Genomic DNA, 23305 nt, shown 5'->3' on the forward strand with positions numbered 1-23305 from the left:
GACTTTATTCTTAGAGCCTACACTGTAGAAAGTTCTGTGTCCAGAATATTTAGCTCCTACAATTTCTGGTTAATTAAGATTCTGGTTAACCTTTAGTGGTTATCTATTGCATTAAAGGAGTAATCCAATTCAAAATAGCTAACTTATTCCTCTAGCATTGGATAAATATGGCTATCAATTTTTGTGGGTTTTTTTCCCGCAGAATTTCCTGTTATTCTAAGGGATTCAATAGGACTTATGTACATAAAACTGAAAATTATATTACTATGGGGAAACTTCTTTGTGCCTTTGAGAAGGAACTCTCTTGCTAACTTAAGTACTATATGTGTGTAGAATAGCTAACATTTTCCTCCCAAGAAATTTCATGTATGCAGTTAAAACACTCTTAAATTGATTAAGGATTTGTTATATATTTCCAGAAGCACTCAAGAGTACTTTTATGGTTATAAGAGTAGAGTGCATTAGAATGCCAGAAACCAGCGAATACGCTAGAGGCCTTCAAAACCATGCCCAACATTCCTGACTGTACCATATAAACATGTGGGGGCAGCCTGGAAAAACAAAACAACTCCCTACCCCCCCAAAAATAGGTAAACCTATGATGATAACACTTCAGCTGGCTTGAATATTAATTTGACACTTTTTCTGTTAGAAGTAATTTTTATGACTTAGCAAATGGAATGGAGAAGTAATAAATATGACTGGTATTTATTTTTCAGATATCCTTTTACATTAGATTTGACTAGTTACCTTTATACTTTTTGGAAAGCGTATTATGCAACTACCGCAGTATTTTGCCTATTAATCAGGGAAGCTAAAAAATTTTTTATAAATGTTGAATCAATACCGTCACTGCAGTGAGGGAATTGAATTTCAAGCAATATACTCTTTTTATAGGGTGAGAAACTGAAGTATGGAGAAATTACAAGGTTTTCCCAAAGCCATACATTGAGTCATGGCAGGCATGGAAATCTACGATTCCATTTGCTTGATTGAACCTGCAACTTCATGAAACTGAAATTACCTATTTCCTGACTTGTGCCTTAGGAGTGTTTCCTTATTTACCTATTTGTTTATTTGCTAGTCCATTCATTCACTCATTAATTTATACATTATATAGGAGTCCATGTTTTTGCAAGATACAGTCTTGACATAGGGAGCGCCAATAATATTTGAATTTATATATCTTAGATGTTTTCTTCAAAGAAACATTGTATTTTTTTTCATGACCATGAAAGAGAAAATAAGGCATTAAACAATAAATTGGACTATCCTGGTGTGTGCCACAGAAGTTCTATGAGAAGCACTTGAAGCTTCTTTAGGAACTAATATAGTTTGGGGCTTGAAGAAGGAGTAGGCTGTGGCCCTAGCGAGGCCTGGAGCACAGAATGATGGCCAGAAGAAACCACACTACCCTTCAAGAGTATGGAAAGGACCAGTGTCCACATCCCTACAATCTCTCACATTTAGTTTGATCAAGAGGGGGCAAAATATTCTGCTTCTCTGTCATTTTCTGGAGTTTCAAGTCTCACACTTTTAATTCTTATTGTGATCTTTTCCTTAATAGTTTAACCAGTTTTTTTCCCAAGCTTTCTTCACTCCCACTTTTTTCCCCCTAAGCTATAAGAGTCATATTTAAAGAAAGTAGTATTTTTCTGGGCCAGACCTCACTTCTCTTTGATTGAACAGCTGGTCCATAAGTAACTTCAAATGAGGAAAGTATCCAGTACCTTCCCCCAGCACCATACCCCTGTAAGAAAGGATCCAAATAATACACCATCTGCCCTCAACCTCTTCTACAGAATTTAGTGGACAATTTTTTTTTTTGGTTGGCTTATTTTCTTGTTCTTTGCTTGCGGCCCTGAGACTTAGTACTGACTTAGCTCCAGCCTTATGGCTCACTAGCTCTTTCCTTGGAAGAGTTCTTTCCCAGGAGGCTCCTCAGGCCTAAGAGCATTTGGAACCCTGGGAGCCTAACCCATAGATTTTACAAACAAACTCAGGCACATCCAAGTCTTGGGCAAAGTAGACCTTCCAGTAGCTTAAACATTAGTTTTTTTTCCCTTTAATTTTCCCAAAGAATAATTAGGTCTTCAACAAACCAGCAAACATGGGGATCCCTGGGTGGTTCAGCAGTTTAGCGCCTGCCTTCAGCCCAGGGTGTGATCCTGGAGTCCCCGGATCGAGTTCCACATTGGGTTCCTTGCATGGAGCCTGCTTATGTCTTTGCTTCTCTCTCTGTGTATCTCTCATAAATAAATAAAAAAAAAAACTAAAAAAAAAAAAAACAAAAAACAGAATCCTAAGGTAATTCGTTCTCACTGCTTTGAAAATTTATTGCCATTAATTTCCATTTCAGCTAATTGGATTTCCTTTTCATTTTTGTCTGGGTATAAATGTGATATTTGGTATACGTTAATGCTGATCTGTAATAATTTAATGTCAATTTATAATTGAATGTTTTAAAAATAATGATGCGCTATGACCTGGTTCATATCTGTCTTCCATTTAAGCATTTTCTAGGCAATTACACATTTCCAGCGATTGTGGCTGAGTGCATTCTCCCATAATCCCTGTTGGGAAACAAGGACTTTATTTTGTTAAAGATGTGGTCTTATTTTTTTTTAATCTTTTTTTTAAGATTTTATTTTATTTATTTATTCATCAGAGAGAGAGAAAGAGAGAGAGAGTGAGAGAGAGAGAGAAGCAGAGACACAGGCAGAGGGAGAAGCAGGCTCCATGCAGGGAGCCCCACATGGGACTCGATCCCAGGCCTCCAGGATCACGCCCTGGGCTGAAGGTGGCGCTAAACCGCTGAGTCATCCGGGCTGCCCAAAGATATGGTCTTATTAACTAGGGGTATTTAACTTGAAGTAAAAAGATTTAGGGGTGACGTGAATGATAGGGCTCACTTAATATCTAACAGCCTGCCATATATATATATATATTTTTTAATATTTTATTTATTTATTCATGAGAGAGAGAGAGAGAGGCAGAGACACAGGCAGAGGGAGAAGCAGGCTCCATTCAGGGAGCCTGACATGGGACTCGATCCTGGGACTCCAGGACCGCGCCCTGGGCCAAAGGCAGGCGCTATACCACTGAGCCACCCAGGGATCCCCCAGCCTGCCATATATATTAAAGCAGGATTCCGCTTATGCTTTGTGTCTCTGGTGGGTAGAATAGAGTGGAAATTCTGAAAGGTAGATTTAAAAACTAATATACAAGGAAAAATGGAAAGAAGGAAAGAGAGGGAGGTGGTTCTATTACTGGTACTAAGATGTTTCAAATATTCTATCTATAGACACTCATATGATCAATTTGTAAATAAACCGCAGTTATTTTTGTATTCCTCATGACCCCAAGACCAAGAAATAAGACTTTTTAGATTCCATTCATATCCTCTAAGTTTCTCTTAAAGTCAGAACATAGAGTAAGGAAGCACAATATGGAATTGAACAACATCAATTTTATTCGATATATTGTTTTCTGAAATCTTCTATCTTTACCCTTTAAAATGTTCTTGGATTTTTAGAAGCTATAATGACAGTGTTTTGTTAATGTGATTCTACTTTGAATGCAGTTATGAAGCCAGTGGAATGCTTTTATCCTCTGATGCTAATGGGGAATTTATTGAGAGGGAAGAAGGTATTCTAATTTTTGTGGATCCAGGCTCAATTAAAACTCTGTATAAAGAAATTTCAAGTGTCTGAAGTTTTAGGAAGGCAAGTGACATCATATATAATTAAATCCCTAACTAATATTCACTGTAGACACAATTCAAACAAGTAACTTGGCTCTGGATTAGTCAAATTTTTGTAATATTTTATATCTCTTTGTGTTTACTTTGTTATATATTGGGTTCTGCACCACCCCCAAAATAAAAAAAAAGATGACTCTCAGTTGTCACACCTTGATTCCTGAGAAATTGGTAATGTGGAAAATTTGAGAGAAAAATGAGTGTTTATGTTGTTATTGTTTGTTGCTATTAATTTCACTCAAGGGTCTGGATACTGAGTATTTTTGTTAATTTATTTACATCTTCTATTTTGCAGATTGTTTCTTTAGCTAAATCTGATTTGCTATGTAAGTCATTCATTTTTAAGATTTCAGGGCATATACTAAGAAAACATTTTTTATAGCTTTTCCCCAACTTTATGTATTTATTTTTTATAGTGTGATTCCTTCAACTTTCTTTCCTTTCCTTCTGTCTCTTTGTTTTAAGCATACTTATATTTTTCAGATTGTCCTATAATCTTAGATTTTGAATCCCAGTTTCCCTGTTGTTGCATCTGCTGTCTGTATTGTGTTTAGTGTCTTTATGTAGCTTATCATTTTTGATGAATTTGAGAATTTTGATGAATACTCTCAGAATCCTTTCTGTCCTATGGGATAATCTTGCATTTACATCCCCTGGCGTCTAGGGATTTCAAGCCTCTGGATCAGTCTTGATTTTAGTTTTTTGGTTTGAGGTTTCCATACCAGAAATGCAATAACAATTTAGAATTTGCATTTGAGCAAGACTGAGGGTTTGATTTATCTCAAGTAATTATTTTCTTTTACTCTTCCCAAAGGTTCCATCATAAGACAGGCTTCCTCACTGAGTCAGATGGTGGGCTGAGTTTTCTAGCCTTCTTTAGATAAAAGAGACAGAATTCTCAGATTTTCTTTTTATACATTGCCACTTTTATTTCCTGCCTATCTCCATCTCCATCGATGAAGATAATGACAACAGAAACAACACACTAACAAAAATATCTTTTCCTCTCATCTTTTCCATATGATACATTTTTCAGGAACCATGGTGTGACACCAGCAAGTTATATTTGCCTTAGGAGTCATATTCACTTATTTCCTATGTCCTTTTGATTTGTCTTTAATGTTATCCTGCATATCCACCTTTTCTCTAGGTGCCTTTCAGCCATCACATCAGTTCAGATTTGCTTGATTTCTTATCTAGATCACTGCAACGGCCTTCAAGTTGCTCTTTAAATTTGATGACTATTAATCTTGTTTTTCAAAAAATCCAAAGTAGATATGTTGTAATTTTATGACACATCCTATCCTGTGTTCACATTTTAGTGGTACCAAAATATAGTAATAATCAATATTTGTTCACTAATAATCTAGTTTCTCACTCCTGCTTTAATGAATTCAAACTTCTTTTCTGAAAATATTTTTCCTTCTCTTTCACACACCCATCTATAATTCTGTTACCAGCAGCATCAATCTCTCAACACTAAAGAAACTAGTCACAACTTTGATGTTATGTAGCATGGCAAACTGAAAAGCAGTAAATGGTAATAATGTAGCTAAGATGTTCATTTTTATAAACTTATTTAAGTTCAGAGAATTGGTCAAGGACTGGTGACTTTTGACTACTATCTAAATATAGGTAGTTAATGCGTCTTCTGAAGTTCACTGATTAATATAATATTCTTAGTAGAGCAGAGTTAAAATCATTACATTTCCATAAGAAATTGTACTTACCATACAGTAAAAATGTTAAGATGTTTTAATTCATTATATAGAAGGCAAAATAAAAAAGCAAATATTTTTCTCACTCTGTCATGAGTAATCAAATGGCTTGTATTTTTGAAGTACTGATTTTTATTTAATTTCAACATAATATAATACAATACATAAAATAGGAAGAGAATAATATTTAGAGGCATTCATGACCTATTGTAAGGCCATACCATTATCCAGTGGCAAAACAAGGACTCAATACAGACTGTTTTATTTAGAGATGTTTATTTGAAATCACTACATTTATATTCCCACTAAGAAAACTATCTTTTATACCTCTAGGATATCAAGAGGTGAATACTAAGTTTAGGAGCTGTGTTTTAAAATTCTTTCAAAGTGTCAAATTTTCCTCAAGAGCAGCATAAAGTCATCAGATGTGTGTTAAGTAATACATAGGGTCAATATAATCTTCATCAGAAAAGTTTCCTAGGTATGGAAGAGAGGTTTATGGCTGAAAAAACAGACTATTTGAGCGAAAAGGCAAAAATAGTTTTCCTGCCAGGCTACAGGACAGCCAGAGCTAGATGAACCATTACAGGGTACACACACACACACACACACACAAAAAAAAAAAAAAAGCTCAGCAGAATAATTGTTAAGTTTGGTTGGGAGGAGCAGCAGAGGCAGCACCTGAGCCTGCAGAGTCTGCCCGAGTGTTTGTAGGGGTAACAAGTTGCTCAAGCTCAGAATTCTTTCAGTTGTATCTCTGGGACCATCCAGTTATAACTGGGGCTGTGTTTCCTAGGATAACTAGCCAACCAGCAGCAATTAACAACACAAACAACATAGAAATACTTGGCTGGCATTGTTTGTCGGAAGTCAAGTGATCATCATTTATAATTCCAGGAAGACTATTGCCAAAAAATGAACCTATCTCTAATGACCCAGGTGATGATCATGAAATTAAGCTGGTGAGAATTATAGCATGAGAAATCAACCCCATTATTATTAAACATTTTGTGTTAAATGTGACTATTTTGCAAAGTTCACGCTCTACAAAACAGTTCAGCATAGCTTGGCATCTAGTTTTTAGTTTGGTTTCATGGAAGGCAATTGAAGCTGCACAGAGTGCTCATTACTGTTCACCCAGATCTGTCTCTTGGACACCTTTGCTGTTTTCCTTTTGTGCAGTAGGGACAAGGGTCACGTGCATAGTCAAAGAATGCACATGTCCACCTCTGAACAGTTGGCCGCAGGATTAGAGCTGCGTGTTCTTTGTTCTGTTGGCTTTCCTCATGGGCCTGCTGCCTGAGCTGCCAGGACCGGCCAGGGCTTGTCTCAGCTTCACAGACACATCAGTGGCATTGGAGGGCAGTGGAGGTACCTTGCTGTGCAGTATGTGAAAGCAGTGCCCTCTGGACAGTTGGCTCCAGCCATGCTATCTGAATGATGTCAGGATATTGTAAGTTGTTAGACTTCCTGTACAATCGCAGTTTTATGTCAGGCAATATGCTTAATAAAGGAGGGAATTTAATTGAACACTGTGAGGATAGCTCATGAAATCCAAGGCAGAATTGAATAGCCAAGCAGCAGGAAGGGCACAGGAACAGTTGAGACTTCAGGAGTAATAAGATCCAGGTCCTTCAGTTTTGCCAGGACTTTCTCACCATCCTCTCCTTTGCTGCTCTTTCTGGGTCACCTTCCTTCTGTTGCTCCCTCCCTAACAGACCAGGTTTTTCCACACATCTATAAAGAGTGCCCACGTTTGTTTGGTTTTATAAGGATTTTATTAATTAATTAATTAATTAATTAATTAATTAATTAATTTAGAGATGGCATGAGCGGGTGGGGGGGGGGAGAGAGAATCTTAAGCAGACCCCTTACTGAGCGTGGCGCCTGATGTGGGGATCCGTATCATGATCCCGAGATCATGACCTGAGCTGAAATCAAGTGTCAGATAGCAGACTGAGCCCCCCAGGTGCCCCAGGAGTTTTACATCCGAGTGATTTTGCCACTAAAGGAGGACCAGCCTGTTACTTTCCCAGGCTCACATCCTAAGCGATAGGAAGGAATTGTGATGCATCATTAGATACAAGTAATTTGGTGTAACTGGAAAGAACTGTGTGGTCTAAAGGGTCATGTACTGAATTCCAAATTTGGATCAGTCTAGTTGTAATATGGGCTCATGTGGGCAAACACAGTATGTTTTTGGAAATGTATTTGCCCTTTGAAAATCTAAAAGTCAAGCCATAGATTAGCCATTCTGAATGACAGAATGTAATAGAAGGATACCCTCTCCTGGCCCAGGAAATTTTGCACATGCACATAGATTATTCAGTGCCCCCACCTAAGTTTAAAGGGGGCCTTGTCAATAGTTATGGGTATCTATCCATGCACCTCCCTCCACATCTCTGGATCTGCACTGGGTCTGGGACCAGAGTAAAATGTAAAATGCAGTCTCATGTAAAATGCAGTCTCATATCTTTCCCTAAGGCATGTGGAACATGGGTAGGTGTTATACTCCTTTCCCCACTCCCTTCTTTGTGTGGCAGCAGAGCCTGTAGTGGGCATATACCGCCCCTCCATCCCCCCAGGAGACTCTGGGGCAGTCCCAGCCTTTGACTGTGAGCGCTGTGCTGTGTGCTGATTGTGTTGGTAGTGCTAAGGATAGGGGAATGGCAAGTACAGTGGAACGGAGCCCAGGGAGAAGGAAGGTGAAGCTCTCCCACTGGGGATAGGCAGAAGGCCCTAGGGAGCAGAGACAGCTGACTAGGGGTTCTCTTTCATGGGATTCTTCTAGATACAGCCACAACTTCAGTTAGGACCAATGAAAGAATGTCTGGTTTATCCTAAAGGTAGGGTAAAGCTCTGACTTGTTTTAAGAAAATCCAATTATATCTCTACTGTAAAGCATCTCTCTAGTGGCACTGTGCAAAGTCAAGTCCAGGGAGCAACTCTGGAGAGAAGGTGCTGCTCAGGAGGCCGTGGCTCCCCTCTGGGCAAGGGCCATGGATGGCTTGTGTTGATGTCATGGCAGTGAGGAGAGAAACACGGAGAGATTTGAGTGAACTCTGTGGGATACTGACAGCACTTTGTAACTTAGGGAATTGGACAGGGGTAGGCAAGGAGTCTGTGACAAAGCCCAGGTCTCTGGCTTTAATGGCTGGACAGAGGCTGTGCCATGTGTGCACATCATCCAGAGGTGTAGTATTCCCATGTGCGGCTGTGGTCCTTGTCCCGTGCCAGCCTTGGCACAGAGAGCCACCCCCTTCACGTTCATGTTTACTCAGCCAGAGGAAAGCAGGCCTGGACAATCTAGTTTTCACTGAAGCTTTTGTTAGAAAGGCAAATCTTGAGGGTGAGGGCTGCATCACCCACTCTACAAACTTCTCACATCTCTCTCAACATCTTCTTTTTCCCTTTGCTGTCTCCACCACCTGGACCAGGCCTCAGTACCGTGTTCCATTTCTGAGGATTTTCCTATGACTTGAGAGATGAATCTCATTATATATTTAAACCAGAAGAATTGTTGGGTTTTTAAATTCTAATTGTCTAAGACAGAAGACTTTTGTAGCTCACTTCTAGAGCAGGGTTGAAGAAAATGATATCATCCACTCTCTCTGTATACTGAGAACCTGACTGCAGGAGAAATAATCTAACATGAAGTGGGTGGGGTTGCTATAATTCCTTTTTGAATTCACCTTTTCTGGGGGAATGACCTTGAAATAGAGCTGGGAACTAGATTATTGCCTCATAAAACAGCAAGAGGTTATTGTTATTCCTTAATTTTATATCTTTATTATGAGGTAATACTTCTCTTACTTGATTTGAAGAGTGTTCTTGTCTTTTTCTCATATATTTGTGAAAATGAGATGTTAAGAGATTTAGCATAACAACCATTGCTAAATTATGATGTAAAATAATACTGTGTCTGCAATTAGGCCAGGTAGTTTTACTTGGTTCAATAATATAAAATCACTGGGCTCATAATATTTTAGTACCTTAGTGTGTTTGGCAAAAAAAGAAATTCATGTTACCGTAAAGAAGTTAAACTAAGTAGCAATCTCAATTTTAAGGAAACATAAAGCAAAGTATTATGTTGTAACATGGAACATTAATGCAAATAGCTCCCCAACTGGAACGTTAAATAGATTCTCAGTGGGCGGTTAACAGAAAAAGGCTGGTTTTTGCTTAATTCTCTTATGTTCCAACATCTTTTCTGAAGTCTTAATTTTGAATTTCATTTGAGTTATTACCAATGTCCTGAGATGGTAGTCCTTCTAGAAAATGATTACTTCTTTCCTAATGATCCATATTCTTAATTTGTTAGCTATCCTTTATGAAAAGGATATGACATTTAAACCTTGATGACATCTTAAACATCATTTTAGTGTGGTAACTATACATATGTTGTAGGTTGAATTGTATCCCCTAAATTCTAACCCCCTTACCTGTGAATGCGATCTTACATGGAAGTAGTGTCTTGGCAGAAGGAATTAAGTTAAGATGATGTTTTAACTGGATTAGGGTAGATCCTAATCCAGTGGCTGGTTACTTATGGGAATAGGAAAATTTGGACACAGAGGCACACACACAGAAAGCCAAGTCAAGAGACGCATGGGAAGAATATTGTTGACCATAGAAGCAAAGATTGGAGTGATGCATCTACAAGCCAAGGGATGCCAATCTTGTCGGCAACACTAGAAACTAGGAAGAAACTAGGAATGATCTTTTTCTAGAATCTCCAGAAGGAGCATGGACCTGCTGGCACCCTAATCTAGGACTTCTTGCTGTCAGAACTATGAGAGAATGAATTTCTATTGGTCAGAGCCACCCAGTTTGTGATACTTTTTAAAAATAGCAGCCTCAGGAATGCTTGGCCAGTCTGTTAACCAGGTAGCGAGGAGAAGATGCCACTAAAAGAGATGACCTGCACAGTTCCATCTGGTAGGATGGAGGAAGAGCTGATGAGGCGGGCTGGTGTCAGTCTGAGCAAGGTCAGCATCAGCTGGACTAGTGGCCTGCACTTAACTAGGATGCGCCCACACCCAAGGTGAGCCTGACCTCAGTGGTCTTGGTCTCCTTGAGGGGAGGGGGCAGTACGCAGGGCCAAGGATGGGGACGGAGGACTTTAATGATAGGAGGAGCAAGCAAGTGCCCAAGAAGAATCAGGACGAGGATGAAAGACCCAGATTAGATGTGGGGAGCCAGTCCTTAAGGAGCAGGGAAGAGTGGGAGAGGAAAGACAGCAGAGACGTGAGGCAAGAGGCAGAGCCCTGTTTTCCAATTGCCATTTCTCACGCCCATCCCCAGTACAAAAATAGTGTTAGTAAATCTTGAACTCCCTGCCTGCTTAACTTCCCGAGTCGAAATGCATGCTGCCACACTTTTCACGGTGCTTCGTGTTTACCCTTCCTTACCATTTCATATATGCTGTAAAATTGTGCTGTTCTTTTGAGCGATGCTTTTCTGGTTTTGGAATATACTTAATCAGTGTCATATGGAGACTGTCACATTACATATATACACGTTACATCACTGTTTTATGACTTTTAACTCTTAGGATTGAAAAAAAAACCTTTAATCTACATGTCTGGGTGTTCTGTCCATAAAACAATTTAAAATTATACTTCTAATTTCATTTGTGATTTAAAAAAAAGATCTTATTCACTCATGATAGACACACAGAGAAAGGCAGAGGACACACAGGCCGAGAGAGAAGCAGGCTCCCGTCTGAGCAGGGAGTCCAATGTGGGACTCGATCCCAAGACCCCGGGATCATGAACTGAACCCAAGGCAGATGCTCAACCATTGAGTTACCTAGGTTACACCTCCTTTGTAATTTTTAAAATGTCTTTTATTCTAATAAGGGAATTAATAGGGCTGTTGTAGAAAATAATTGCAACATAGAAAAGAAAAGAAAGCCACGTCTACCTGGCTTGTAGTAGGGAATGTAAATGAATGGATGTATGTAATGGAGCAAAAAACCATCATATGTTGAATTTCAATAAAATGGGGAAAATGTTTCTGCAGGACACTTACTAGAATATTTTCACTTAAATTATATCTTCAGAGAATTCTGATGTCACTAAAACATTACTTCAAGTGTGAGTTTAGTAGTTTATATCTAATTTATGCCCATGAGAAACACCTTTTTTTACATAAATATTTTTTAACCTCATATTCTTTTTATTTTTACAATTACTATTTAAAGGGCTACAACTGTATCATTGCTATTTTAAATTGCACTTTATTTATTAATGAGTTTGATATTGTTTTGTGGTGGTAGACCATTTTTCTGTAGAGGTGTGTGTGCATTTCTGTTTACATTGTAAGAAGGAGCATTAGCCTCTTTTGTTTGATATTTGTACAGATATTTCTTTTTGTATTTTCATGTATCTGTTAATTTTTATTATTTTTTGATGTGAGGCGATTCAAGAGGTTGTTTGGCTATTTTGTTTATATTCCATTATTTGTTATGAAATCCTTTTCCATTTAGGAATTAAAAGAAATTATGCATATTTTTCTAGGTTTTTTTTTACACTTCAGTTTGCCTGGAGATTTTTAAATATATGGTATGGAGTGAAGATGAACTTGTTTTAAATAATTAACTGATTGTCTCACTATGGTTTATTAATGAATTGTCCTTCCCATATATGTTTGTAATGCCTTCTTTATTGTAGTAATGTTATTTTTGTTTCCTATTTAAAGTAGGGCATGTATTTTATGAAACTAATAATCATCTGATAATTCGGACAAAATTTCCTTTATAACAAGCTATAAGGTACACACTGTATTTTCTCAATTCACATGCTTTAGAAAGTGAACAATTAATGCGAACTCTTAATTTTTAATCTGGCAATTGCCTAATGGCAGATCTCTTTCAACAAAATAGTGTATATTAAGTGTTTATTGCAGACTGTCTCTCCAAAATTGTCCTCAGATGTTATTGTTTATTTGTAGTATTCCTTAGTAGCTGTTCATGAATTCCAATTTTACTGTGATTTTCAAGATCATTAGGTCTATAAGATATGGAGATAATATTAATGAGTTTTGTTCTTTGAAAGTAATCAATTACCCACTATTACATAAATCATAATATGCTTTGGTAATTTGAAAATAAATAAAAAAGATAAATTTTTCAGTTTTCTTCTTTGTTTCCCTCTTTTTGTTTTAGATAGTCCACTGTTAATTGAAAGAAGCTGCTTCTACCTGGGGGTGGCAGGAGAAGTGAGAAAACCCCATGGAAGACTCCCAGGACTTAAATGAGCAATCAGTAAGTCTTAATATGGTCTCAAGTTTGCTGACAAAAGTTGTGGCAAAACTACTCAAAATCATACTAAAAGAAATATATTATAAAAATCAAGAGCTTTGTTAAAAAATATATAGAATATATATAAATATATATATTCTGTATCATATTGTTATTAATATTATTGTATTCTATATTATATTATTATATATTCTGTTACATTATTCTACATTATATATAGAATATATGTATATATTCTATATATAAAAAGGTCTTGAAATCCCTTCCAAGGCCATAAAACAGACCTTTGGAAATGTATCTGGTTCCTGTTTAATGATGTCACATTTTGAGGACTCCCTTGATCATCTGCTTATAAAGCCAGTGACAGAAAGACTAGGGCATTTAAATCATGCTAATAAGTGTTTTCGATGATCTAAACAGTTTTGCACACCTCCTTTATTTGGTTTTATTCCAAAAGTGCTTTGATAGCGTATATGTTGTTGACTGTCAGAAGCGTAACAGGAGAAGGTGTATTACCAGCATGCCTATTGCTCGTTTCAAGGATGGCAGCCATAGTCCTCATGTGCCCTCATGGGCTTCCTTATTTTGCTAGTTCTTTGTAGAGTAAAGAACACACAAGATTGGTGGCAGCCATTCTAAGATTCTGATTTTTCAAAGGGAAAGCGTTTATATGGCTTTTGCTCCTAACTCATTTAGTAGTGTCTCCATGGAATGAATTCTTTAATGTGCGGAACGGAAGTCAGCAGGAGGTCTTTCCTCACACTCCCACACTACTGCCAACTGTGGCCCAAGCTCCTCTGGGATCCCACAGACAACTAGTGATACCACAAGTAAGGAGAGGAGACATGGGAGTCTACCAAGTGTGTGCTATGCAGATTGATGCTATTCTTTAGTAGCTTCGATGACCATGACTTGATCTTAGAGTCTACTGTTTCTATTAAGTAACAGAAGACAGTATATTTGTGTATAATAATGTGGTTCCAGAAAATACTTCTATGATGAACTTAGTTTTGAAATACAGAAGAATATATATGCTCTGGTGTATATATGCCATTTCAAGTTAATTTTTTAAAAAGATTTTTAAATTTATTCATGAGAGACACAAGAGAGAGGCAGAGACACAGGTAGAGTGAGAAGCAGGCTCCCTGCGGGGAGCCCGATGTGGGACTCGATCCTGGGACCCCGAGATCATGCCTGAGCCAAGGCAGACGCTCAACCACTGAGCCACCCAGGTGTCCCAAGTTAATTTATTTTTAAAAATATTTCATTAAAAAGATAATAACCAAGTCATTAATTTACAAACAGACAACAACCATTGTCTCATTTCATTGTATATTATCTTAAATAAAGTAAAATTATTTAATTTTACATGGCAACATAATAGAAAAATGTAACACAAAATATAAAACTATAAAAGTACTAAAAAAAGTCTATCAAATGGTAGAGATGTTCTTCTTCAAAAGTTGCCTGACTAGACAAAGAGCTGTTAGGAGGCAGGGGCTTCAAAGTAGTTATATTTTAAAATGCTGGTTATCATGGTGTGGATGCTAACGTAATGGATGATAGCATGATGATGTCACCCTGCCATTGCATGTTTATGGATCTTGGTGGCCTCAGAGGTCCGTCAGTGAGACCTTGTACACATCTGAGTGAATAGTGTCGTTTAGTGGTGCTGCTTCATGAAAGGGCTGCTGTTGATCTATACTTTGTTCTAACACACCGAGGCACTGAGCATTTCTTAGTGGTTGGGGTGTGCGTGTGCGTGTGTGTGTGTGTGGTTGGCCAACTGTCCCTATTATCCAGAGACTCTGGGGTTGCCTGGGACATGGAACTTTCAGAGCTAATGCAAGTGCAGTCCCTGCAGACTGGCATGGTTGATCTAGTTGTGTGTGCATCCTCAAGAATGAATACTTGTTTTCAGTGTAGTGGAGGTTAAAGAGAATATGTTTTTATGTTTAACATTAGAGTGAGGTTATTACACAAGATGCTTCATACGACCTTTTACAAAGTGAAACCCAGTATTTGTAAGACCTACATAGTTTCCTCCAGTGTTATTTTAGGGTTATGGCACTCAGCATTTAAATTTTCTTTTTTAAGTTCCTGGTGTTGGTAACGTGCAGCCAGGTTTGGAAACTAGAAATGTAGTGTGACCTTCTGGCTTCTCAGCTCAAACTCAGCTACCGAATTTGTAGTGAGAACGAACGGGGGAGATTTTGAGAAAAGGAAAGAATGCTCTCCGCTCCCCCACTCTCACCGCCCTGTCCCCCCCTCCCCGCTTCACATTGAACTCTCCACCTGAGGGTTATCATCTCAGAGTCAAACTGTGAGCTCCTGATCTGTGGAATGGTTTGATAGGCCATCAAAGAGCATTTACTTCTGGTTAAAACACAGGAAGCTTGTAGTTTGTGTCAAGTGTTAATGACTTGGGGCTTTGATATTACAAACATTGTAAAGCCTTTCTCCTTTAGCGTCCTTAGACTCAGAACATATAGGCCAATCTGTACATCTTGTACATAGACAGAGGGACCCTGGGGATTGTTAATGGCTTGCCCATGATGCCATGGCTAGTAAAAGGCAGAGTTGGGACTTCACACAGATCTTCTGACTCCAAGTCCAAAGCTCGTTCCAGAACACCAATATGCCTTATGGCTTTGGGGTTTTCCTATTTTGACGTTAATCACTATAGAAATGTCAAAAAAAATTTGAATCAACCCCTTTACATTGAAATGATTTCTATTTGAGTGACATCTTTAAATGACATTAAATATTACAGAATATGTTTCAAGTATTTTGAAAAATGATAGTTAGCCTTTATTAAGATATAGAAAACATAGAGTAGAATTAAAAAAAGTTCATAATAAGATGAAAGAGAATTTGCTCATATCATAGAAGAATTTTTTCTCTAGGCATAGACATAACAGTGGTTGCCAGTTACTGCACATAGAGACTGAATCTAGAATTTTCCATATTCTTTCTCCAATCCTTATTGTCTTGTGATGTCATTGTTATAGTCACCATTTTACAGATAAGGAAACTATGGCTTGGAGAATATCAAGGTCACACAGCTGTTACGTAGCAGAGATTAGAACTGAACCCACTTTTATCTGGTCCTAAAACCTGTAATGGATTTTGCATGATACAGCATAGTATAGTGGGTAAGGACTTGAGGTGAAATCAGAAATCCCTGATACTTAAATACTTTGTAACCATTAGGAAGATACTCAAACTCTTCAAGTATAATAAAAATAAGTTATATGAAAGTTATATGAAAGGCTTAGCAATAGAAGCTTGGTAAATGTTAGCTGTTGTTACAATTATCTGACATACTCAAATGGTCTTTAAAGAGTCTGCATTCATTCTGGCATATCAAATTACCTTCTGGCAGACAGCCCTGCCTGGAGGTACGTAGGTCTACAATCTCAGCATATGAAAACTGAACTCACAAGCTCTCCTCTCTCAATTTTTCTTCCTTTCTCTTTTACTCCAGTACTTCTCATCTCTGAGGATGCATCCTCAACTATAGAGTAGATTAAGTCAGAATGCAGAGATTTGCCCTTCTTTCCCTCATCCCCATTTCAAACTCCTGTCTATTCCTAATTTTTAATATCTCTCAAAGCTGTTCTCTCTGCTCCAGCTCTTATTTTGGATCTCTGTTTTATCTCTTGACTGTCTTTTTCTGCTTTAAGTTTGCTTCTAGAGTGGTCTTTCTGAAATACATAGCTGATCATGTTGCTGCTCTACTTACTATCCTTCCCAGGCCCTGCCTTACCCTTAAGAGAAAGTCCCAAGTGTGCAGTAAAGCGCACAGACTCAGTTGCGTACCTGTATCTCTCCAGTATTATTTCTGGCTTCTTTTGATTCTTGGAATCTTGCAGGTTCTCTGTGCCTTTGCCAGCCCTATAGCCTCTTCCGAGAAGGGCCTCTGTTCCACCCAGGTAGTTTGTAAATCTGGAAGACTCAGGATGGGTTTCACTCCTTCCGACATTGCCCCTGTCCTCCCTAGGCTGCTAGCCACACTGGGTCAGGGGCCTCTCCAATGTGCTGCCCATGGCATTTACCTCTGTCCCAGGACTTAGCCCACAGAACTGAAATCTTATCTGTTTATTTACCTCTCTACTGGATTATAAACTATTTAAGAGTAATAGCGAGTCTTGTTCATCTTGTATCCTTACTTCTTAGCACAATTCTTGCTGACACTTAATGAATATTTTCTTCAAAAGCTTTTATATATTGTTACATACTAAGGTATGTTATTGAATAGCCTGATGAATTTTAAAAAGCCAAAATGTTACTCTCATAATGGATTACTGACTCATGAATTCATGTTTCACTTACATTTAAAAAAATTGCACATAACATATGATACTCATTTAATAGCATGTAATCAAAACAGAGTTGGCTCTTAAATAATTTTTTTGCATTTTATCTGGATCTTATTTTGCAGTCTGGCTGAAAGCATCTAGGGAATTTTAAGAGGTCAGCAATTAGAGTAAGGTTTAGTTTTCATATCTGTCTGAAATTCCATATTAGAACTTCCTAATTATTTAGAAGTAATTTTACACCAATTATAGCTTACTACAGTCTTTAAGTAAGTGTTGTTAATAGAAATAAATATGAATCTAGGTGATACATAGCGGTATCTGTATTAATAAACCGTGATACTGGGAAATATATTCTCCGTATTCAAATAAAGGCTGAGCAATATTTATTGTTTTTATAGCTTCTATACTATGCTTACATATTGAGATATTTTGAAGTCCTGTTTTGATGGTAAATATTCACAGATTTTTTTTCTCATCGGATTCATTCATATCAAAGTGAGAGGGACTATTTCCTAAATTTATTGTCAAACTATAAGTTTGGAAAAAAACTATTGCTTGTGAATTTTAAGTACTGTATGTTATGGAGGAAAACATTAGTGGCTGCTAAATAGAGTGAGGGAGAATGAAGAAGTTTTTTTACTGTAGGATAGCATTTCCTAATATTAGACATTAAGGACCTGAATATTCCTACATATGTCAACATTGTTACACTTAACTTGAATCACTAAACTCCTATTATTGATAACATATTTCACATACATTGGATCCCTATTATATAGATGTCGCAGCAGTATTTTTAGAAGTTCATATATATTTGTAGATACTAATAATATTTATTTATTTTTGCATCAGACCTGCTAACTTAATAATACAAATTAAAATTCTAGAGTTGGGCAGCCCCGGTGGCTCAGCGGTTTAGCGCTGCCTTCAGCCCAGGGCCTGAGCCTGGAGACCCGGGATTGAGCCCCATGTCGGGCTCCCTGCATGGAGCCTGCTTCTGTCTCTGCCTGTATCTCTGGCTGTCTCAATCTCTGTCTCTCATTAATAAATAAATAAAATCTTAAAAAAATAAAATAAATTCTAGAGTTGATTTAATGAATTAATCTCTTTTCTCAGTTTTATCTCCCTTAGAATATTAAATGACTTTAGTTTATTCCTCAGCTCTCTGTTTTCAGATATTCTGTGGGTCATTTTTGATAATAGCCACTAGCCTATCTTTAAAACCTGTGCTGTTTTCGAGTCTTTTGGACAGTTTCTAACTGTTGTATGGAATTGAGTATATTAGTCAAATTATCCTTTAGACAGAGAGCTTCAGAATCACCAATTTCTGTCAATGTTTCAACACCATGCTATAAAATAATTATTTTGATTACTTTCAGCCTAAATCAGTTTTTCAATTTTGATAATGTGGCATTGTCAAAATCCTGGAATCCCTTCATTTTATTGCTTTTTTCTTAGATACTCAAAATCAATTTGAGCAGCATGCATGCAATGTATTTTATTCTGATCTAACCAAAGTCAGATTATTTTTGAGGCTACAAATCCATTAGGAAGAACTTGGCCTTTAAACTGGTTAAGAGAATCATGCTCAAAACATGTATTTTTTGTACCATCCAACTGGAAAGTGTATTTCAGAGTTCAATGGAATTTTGCTTAAAGCTAAATAACTTTCAAAACTGTTGTAACTCCCAGTTGCCAATTATATCTTTACTTTGCAATTATATAATACAGTACCTTAATTTTTAATTTTTTATTGGTTACTAAGGCTTACTCATTTATTTTGCACATTTTCTAACTCTGGATTTCTAAATTTTTGCATGAGTTGATAAGGATTCATAAGAAGATCCCATGAATTATCTTCTATAACCTTCTAAAATTATATTAATTTTATTAAAACCTTTCCACAAATTTTAGAATACACTTATATACAGAGAGAGAGTGCTGCATATTGTGCAGAATATGGAGTGTGATTACATGCTGTTGGCCATGATCTAGAGAGTAAATTTTAGGCTTTTCTTCTGTCACATGTGATCAGTTGGTAGCAGTTCCCCCTATTAGGAAGGAACCTAAAGCTATACCTCTTGACTCAATGGGAGGGAAACATTATCAACATAGTGCAATCTGCCATGGACTTGGTAAAGAGGAGGAGTGGCACAGAGCCTCACAACCTGCCAGTCCTGGGCTGGATAGTTGTCAGCAGCTTTGAGCACTTGGTTTGGATGTATAGATGCAAGTAAGAGCTATAATATCTTTAGATAGCAAAGGTTCTAATCTGAGTTTACAATTTACATATAGTATTCAGTTGTCTTATAATTCCATCTTAACAATTACAATGAAAATAACTGTTTATGATATAAATGTAACCTATTTCTTTCATGTTTTAATGATTCTGAGAAATGGGAAAATTAATGCAATATAACTTTTGCTGTAAGGTATACAGCAAGTAGAAAATGTTGGCTGATGAAAAGAGCTTGCATTCTTTGACGGTGCTTTTTATGTGACTCATCTCATTAGACTGCCCCACATGGCAGGCTCTGTCATAAACAGCTAGTCTAAAGAAGAGGACAGACACTGAAGCTGAACTTGAAGATCTTATTCAGGGTTGTGACAGCTAGAATGCTGTGCTGATGGAACGAGAGCTTACATAGCCTTCTTCCAGAATGCATGCTGATAAACATATTATCTTACCTACTTTGATCAACTTAAATGGTTTTCAAACCCTTCAATACATTTGATGTCTTAAAATATGGCTTAAAACTCAACTTGATCTTAGAAATAGAAGTTATTCTATGATGATTACAAATCCACCGTACAATCTTCATTACTAAATATTTTATTTTTAAATATTTTATTTATTTATTCGAGAGAGAGAGAGAGAGAGAGAGAGGCAGAGACATAGGCAGAGGGAGAAGCAGGCTCCATGTAGGGAGCCCGATGTGGGACTCGATCCTGGGACTCCAGCATCATGCCCTGCACCAAAGGCAGGTGCTAAATTGCTGAACCACCCAGGTGTCTCTCATTACTAAATATTTTAAAGACAGTCATAAGATAGCAGAGTATATGAAAATTAAATGACATTTCAAATTCAATTAAAGAAATATTTAAAGATTCCTGGCTCTCTCTCAGGCACTTTGATAAATGAAAGATTAAAAGATAAATATAATACCATTTCTGTCTTCCAAATTTTGGTTTAGTGTAAGATTGTAAGATGTTATGTCAATTTCTAAAGTTATTTTCTTTTTGTTTAAAGATTTATTTATTTGAGAGAGAGCACATGTGTGCATGCAAGCAGGGGGAGGGGCAGAGGGAGAGAATCTTCAGGCAGACTCCCCGCTGAGCACCAAGCCTGAGGTGGGCCTTGATCTCACAACCCATGAGATCATGACCTAAACCAAAACCAGGAGTCAGATGCTTACCCAACTGAGCCACCCAGGACGCTGAGTTGTAAAGTTATTTTAAAATGAATTTTGGACAGTGGCAACTAATTTATTCAGTGAGTATTTGTGAAGAAGTGCTATATTTGGAGTGTGGTTTTAGATATTAGAAATCTATGTTAGGTAGAATGGACAAATATTATTCTAGCGAGGTTTATATTCCAGTTGGGGGAGATGAATAGTAAACTAGTAAAGTATGTTAGATAATAATAAGTGTAAGGAGGTAAACCGAATAAAGTAGAGAGGAGGATGGGAAGTTCTGAGGGTAAGGTAGGTGGGTAGGGAAGGCTCCAGTTTTGGAAGAGGAGTCAGGGGGATCTTACCAAGAAAATGGCATTTGTGCAAAGATTTGGAGAAGGTAAAAGAGTGAGGCCTGTGGGTATCTTGGGGAAAGTGCTTTTGGTTAGAGGAACAGCGACTCTGAAACTGTGAGGTGGCAGCACACCTGGTATGTTTAAAGGATAGAAAAAGGCCGATGTTGGTGGCTGTGGTGGAGAAAACAAGGTGGACACATAGAAGTAATCAGGTTGGAAGTGTGAGGTGGAGGAGTACAGATTATGTAGGGGTGTTTAGGTCATTTTAAGAGCTTGAGTTTTAACCTCCGTGACCTGTGAAGCAGGTGGAGGTTTTGAGCTTAGGGACAGCATGATATGATTTAAGTTTTTAAAGGATCACACTGTCTGCTGTGCTAAGAATGCTAGTATGATGACAAGAATAGAAACTGGGCTGTTGAAAGCATCCAGATATGAAATAGCAAGATATCAGTAGGGAGGTGATGTGAAGTGGTTGGATTCAGGATGTCTTGAAGGTGAAGCCAGAGGACTTGCTGATGGGTTGGATGTCATTTGTGAGAACAAGGAGTCAAAGGTGACTTCAGGGTCTTTATCTTGAGCAACGGGAAGGATGGCATGGCATTTACTGAGATGGGTTAACTTAGAAAGAACAGATTGAGGGTAGAGATCCAGGGCTTCAGTTTTAGACACAGAAGCAGAAACATTACTGTGTGTTCACCAATTCTGTTCCATACTCCTCTTTTATGGTACATTGGGAACTACACTTTCTAGCCTCCTTACACGTAGATAGGACCATAGGACTAATTTTGACAAATGAAATGCAAAGGGAAGTGATGTGTGTTTCATTTCCAGGTAGAAACAGTGAGAAGCTGCTGTATGATTCTTTTGTCTGTATGTTCCCCTCCCGTGAAGAATGAAGAAGAGGCTTCAGGTCACGATGCAGGAACCCTGAGACACTGTGTGGAGGACAGACTTCTGAGAGAGTATTGGGCAGCTGAGTGCATAGAGCTGTATTAAGTTTCACCTGATATTAGACATGAGTAGAAATGTTAGGAAGTCAGTTAGATGTAGCCATTTGGAACTCGGGAAAGGAGGCTAGACTCAAAATAAAAGTTTGGGAGGCTTCAGGGTATCAGTGATATTTAAAGAAATAATATTGGTTGAGATCACCAAGAGAGTAAGCCTAGGTAGAGACAAAAGGACTGAGTTCTGGGGCACACACATTTAGAGGTGAAGGAGACTACAATTTACTTAAGGTGACTGCTTGATCTTACTACCATAATAGCTGTTAAGTACTGAGTTACACCACACAGTAAGCTTTCTTTTGATGTACTTTCTTTCAAATCTTTCAAAAATCACGTATTATCCCTGCATTACTGGTTACTAGATTGGCCTTTCTCAAAGAAGAGATGTAGCGAAGTAAGTATTGAGATGTCATTCACTTCTTTGCATTTCGATCCAAGTAACGGCCATGAAAATTTAGAAATCAGTCAACAAATATTTATTATTTTCTGATTGCTGTGTTTGTAGATACGAGGTTTCTAGGCATTACAGATTAGCAAAGAATTGACCTACCATAGAGTTTCTGTTTCAGCATTATTGACAGTTTGGGCCAGATGATTCTTTGTGGTGAGAGACTGTCCTGTGCACTGTATAATGTGTAGAAGCATTTCTGGTATCTACCCATTAGATGTCAGTAGCACCCACTTCCCTTCCCTACTTTCTCTCTAATGATGATCAGAAATGACCATAGATGTGGACAGATGTCTTCTGGGTGGAGGCAAGAATCACTGGTCTTTGTTATGTCTGCCTTCAGTGAGTTTTCTGCTTATGTATTTATTCCCTGCAAAATATTTGAGGAAGTTTATCTGAACATTTACTGTAATACACTATACTAAATTATTGAGGGAACTGGGATGAAAAGGCAAAGACATGATCATACAGAATTTAGGTAAGAAAGCAAAACAACCTTGCCAGCTTTGCAGTGGAGAGTAAGAAGTACTGTGCTATTAGCAGTTTAAGAAAGGTCAAGATCCTTAACTGGATCTTGAAAGATGAGAAAATTGTATGGACACAAGAAGACCTATCCTGGCCTGGCAGATAGCAAGAATGAAGACCCAAAAGTGTAAAATATAAGACAATAAGTTCTGTACAAAAACTGTAGATGAATTAGAATTTCAGAATCAGAAGCTTTGTGGGATGTAGAGCGTTAGGAAATCTAGCTGAGAAATCCTGAGACCAGACTAAAAACAGATGTTTGAAGTCAAGCTTAGGTATTTACATTGTTGCTCCATGTCCAGCCTGATGCTTGTCACTACATGAAATATTGAGATGTGTAAGATACCCTGCTGTCTTTTGGGACGTTTATCTTGGGCATAATGAAAGTTACATGGTTTTTGAGGAAAAGAGCAATATACTTAAAATGATATTTTAGGAAAATTAACCAGATGGTGGGAATATTAGGGAAGATGTGAAACTGGGCATGGAAGATGGTTTGAGAGATTTTGAAGCAAT

The 23305-nt window shown here is 37.7% G+C and overlaps 1 protein-coding gene across 10 annotated transcripts in view; it reads left to right on the plus strand.

Moving 5' to 3' along the window:
* EYA4 (EYA transcriptional coactivator and phosphatase 4) overlaps nt 1–23305 on the plus strand; it is a 302278-nt gene that overhangs the window by 51261 nt on the left and 227712 nt on the right. For all 10 annotated transcript variants that reach the window (XM_055324740.1, XM_055324738.1, XM_055324737.1 and 7 more), the window contains exon 2: nt 12647–12745. In XM_055324740.1, coding sequence (XP_055180715.1) covers nt 12713–12745 — 33 coding nt within the window. In that variant the 5' untranslated portion in view covers nt 12647–12712. The remainder of the gene's footprint in view (nt 1–12646; nt 12746–23305) is intronic.

Source organism: Nyctereutes procyonoides, unplaced genomic scaffold (genome assembly GCF_905146905.1).
Source record: "Nyctereutes procyonoides isolate TBG_1078 unplaced genomic scaffold, NYPRO_anot_genome, whole genome shotgun sequence".
In the NCBI taxonomy this organism is placed as follows: Eukaryota; Metazoa; Chordata; class Mammalia; order Carnivora; family Canidae; genus Nyctereutes; species Nyctereutes procyonoides.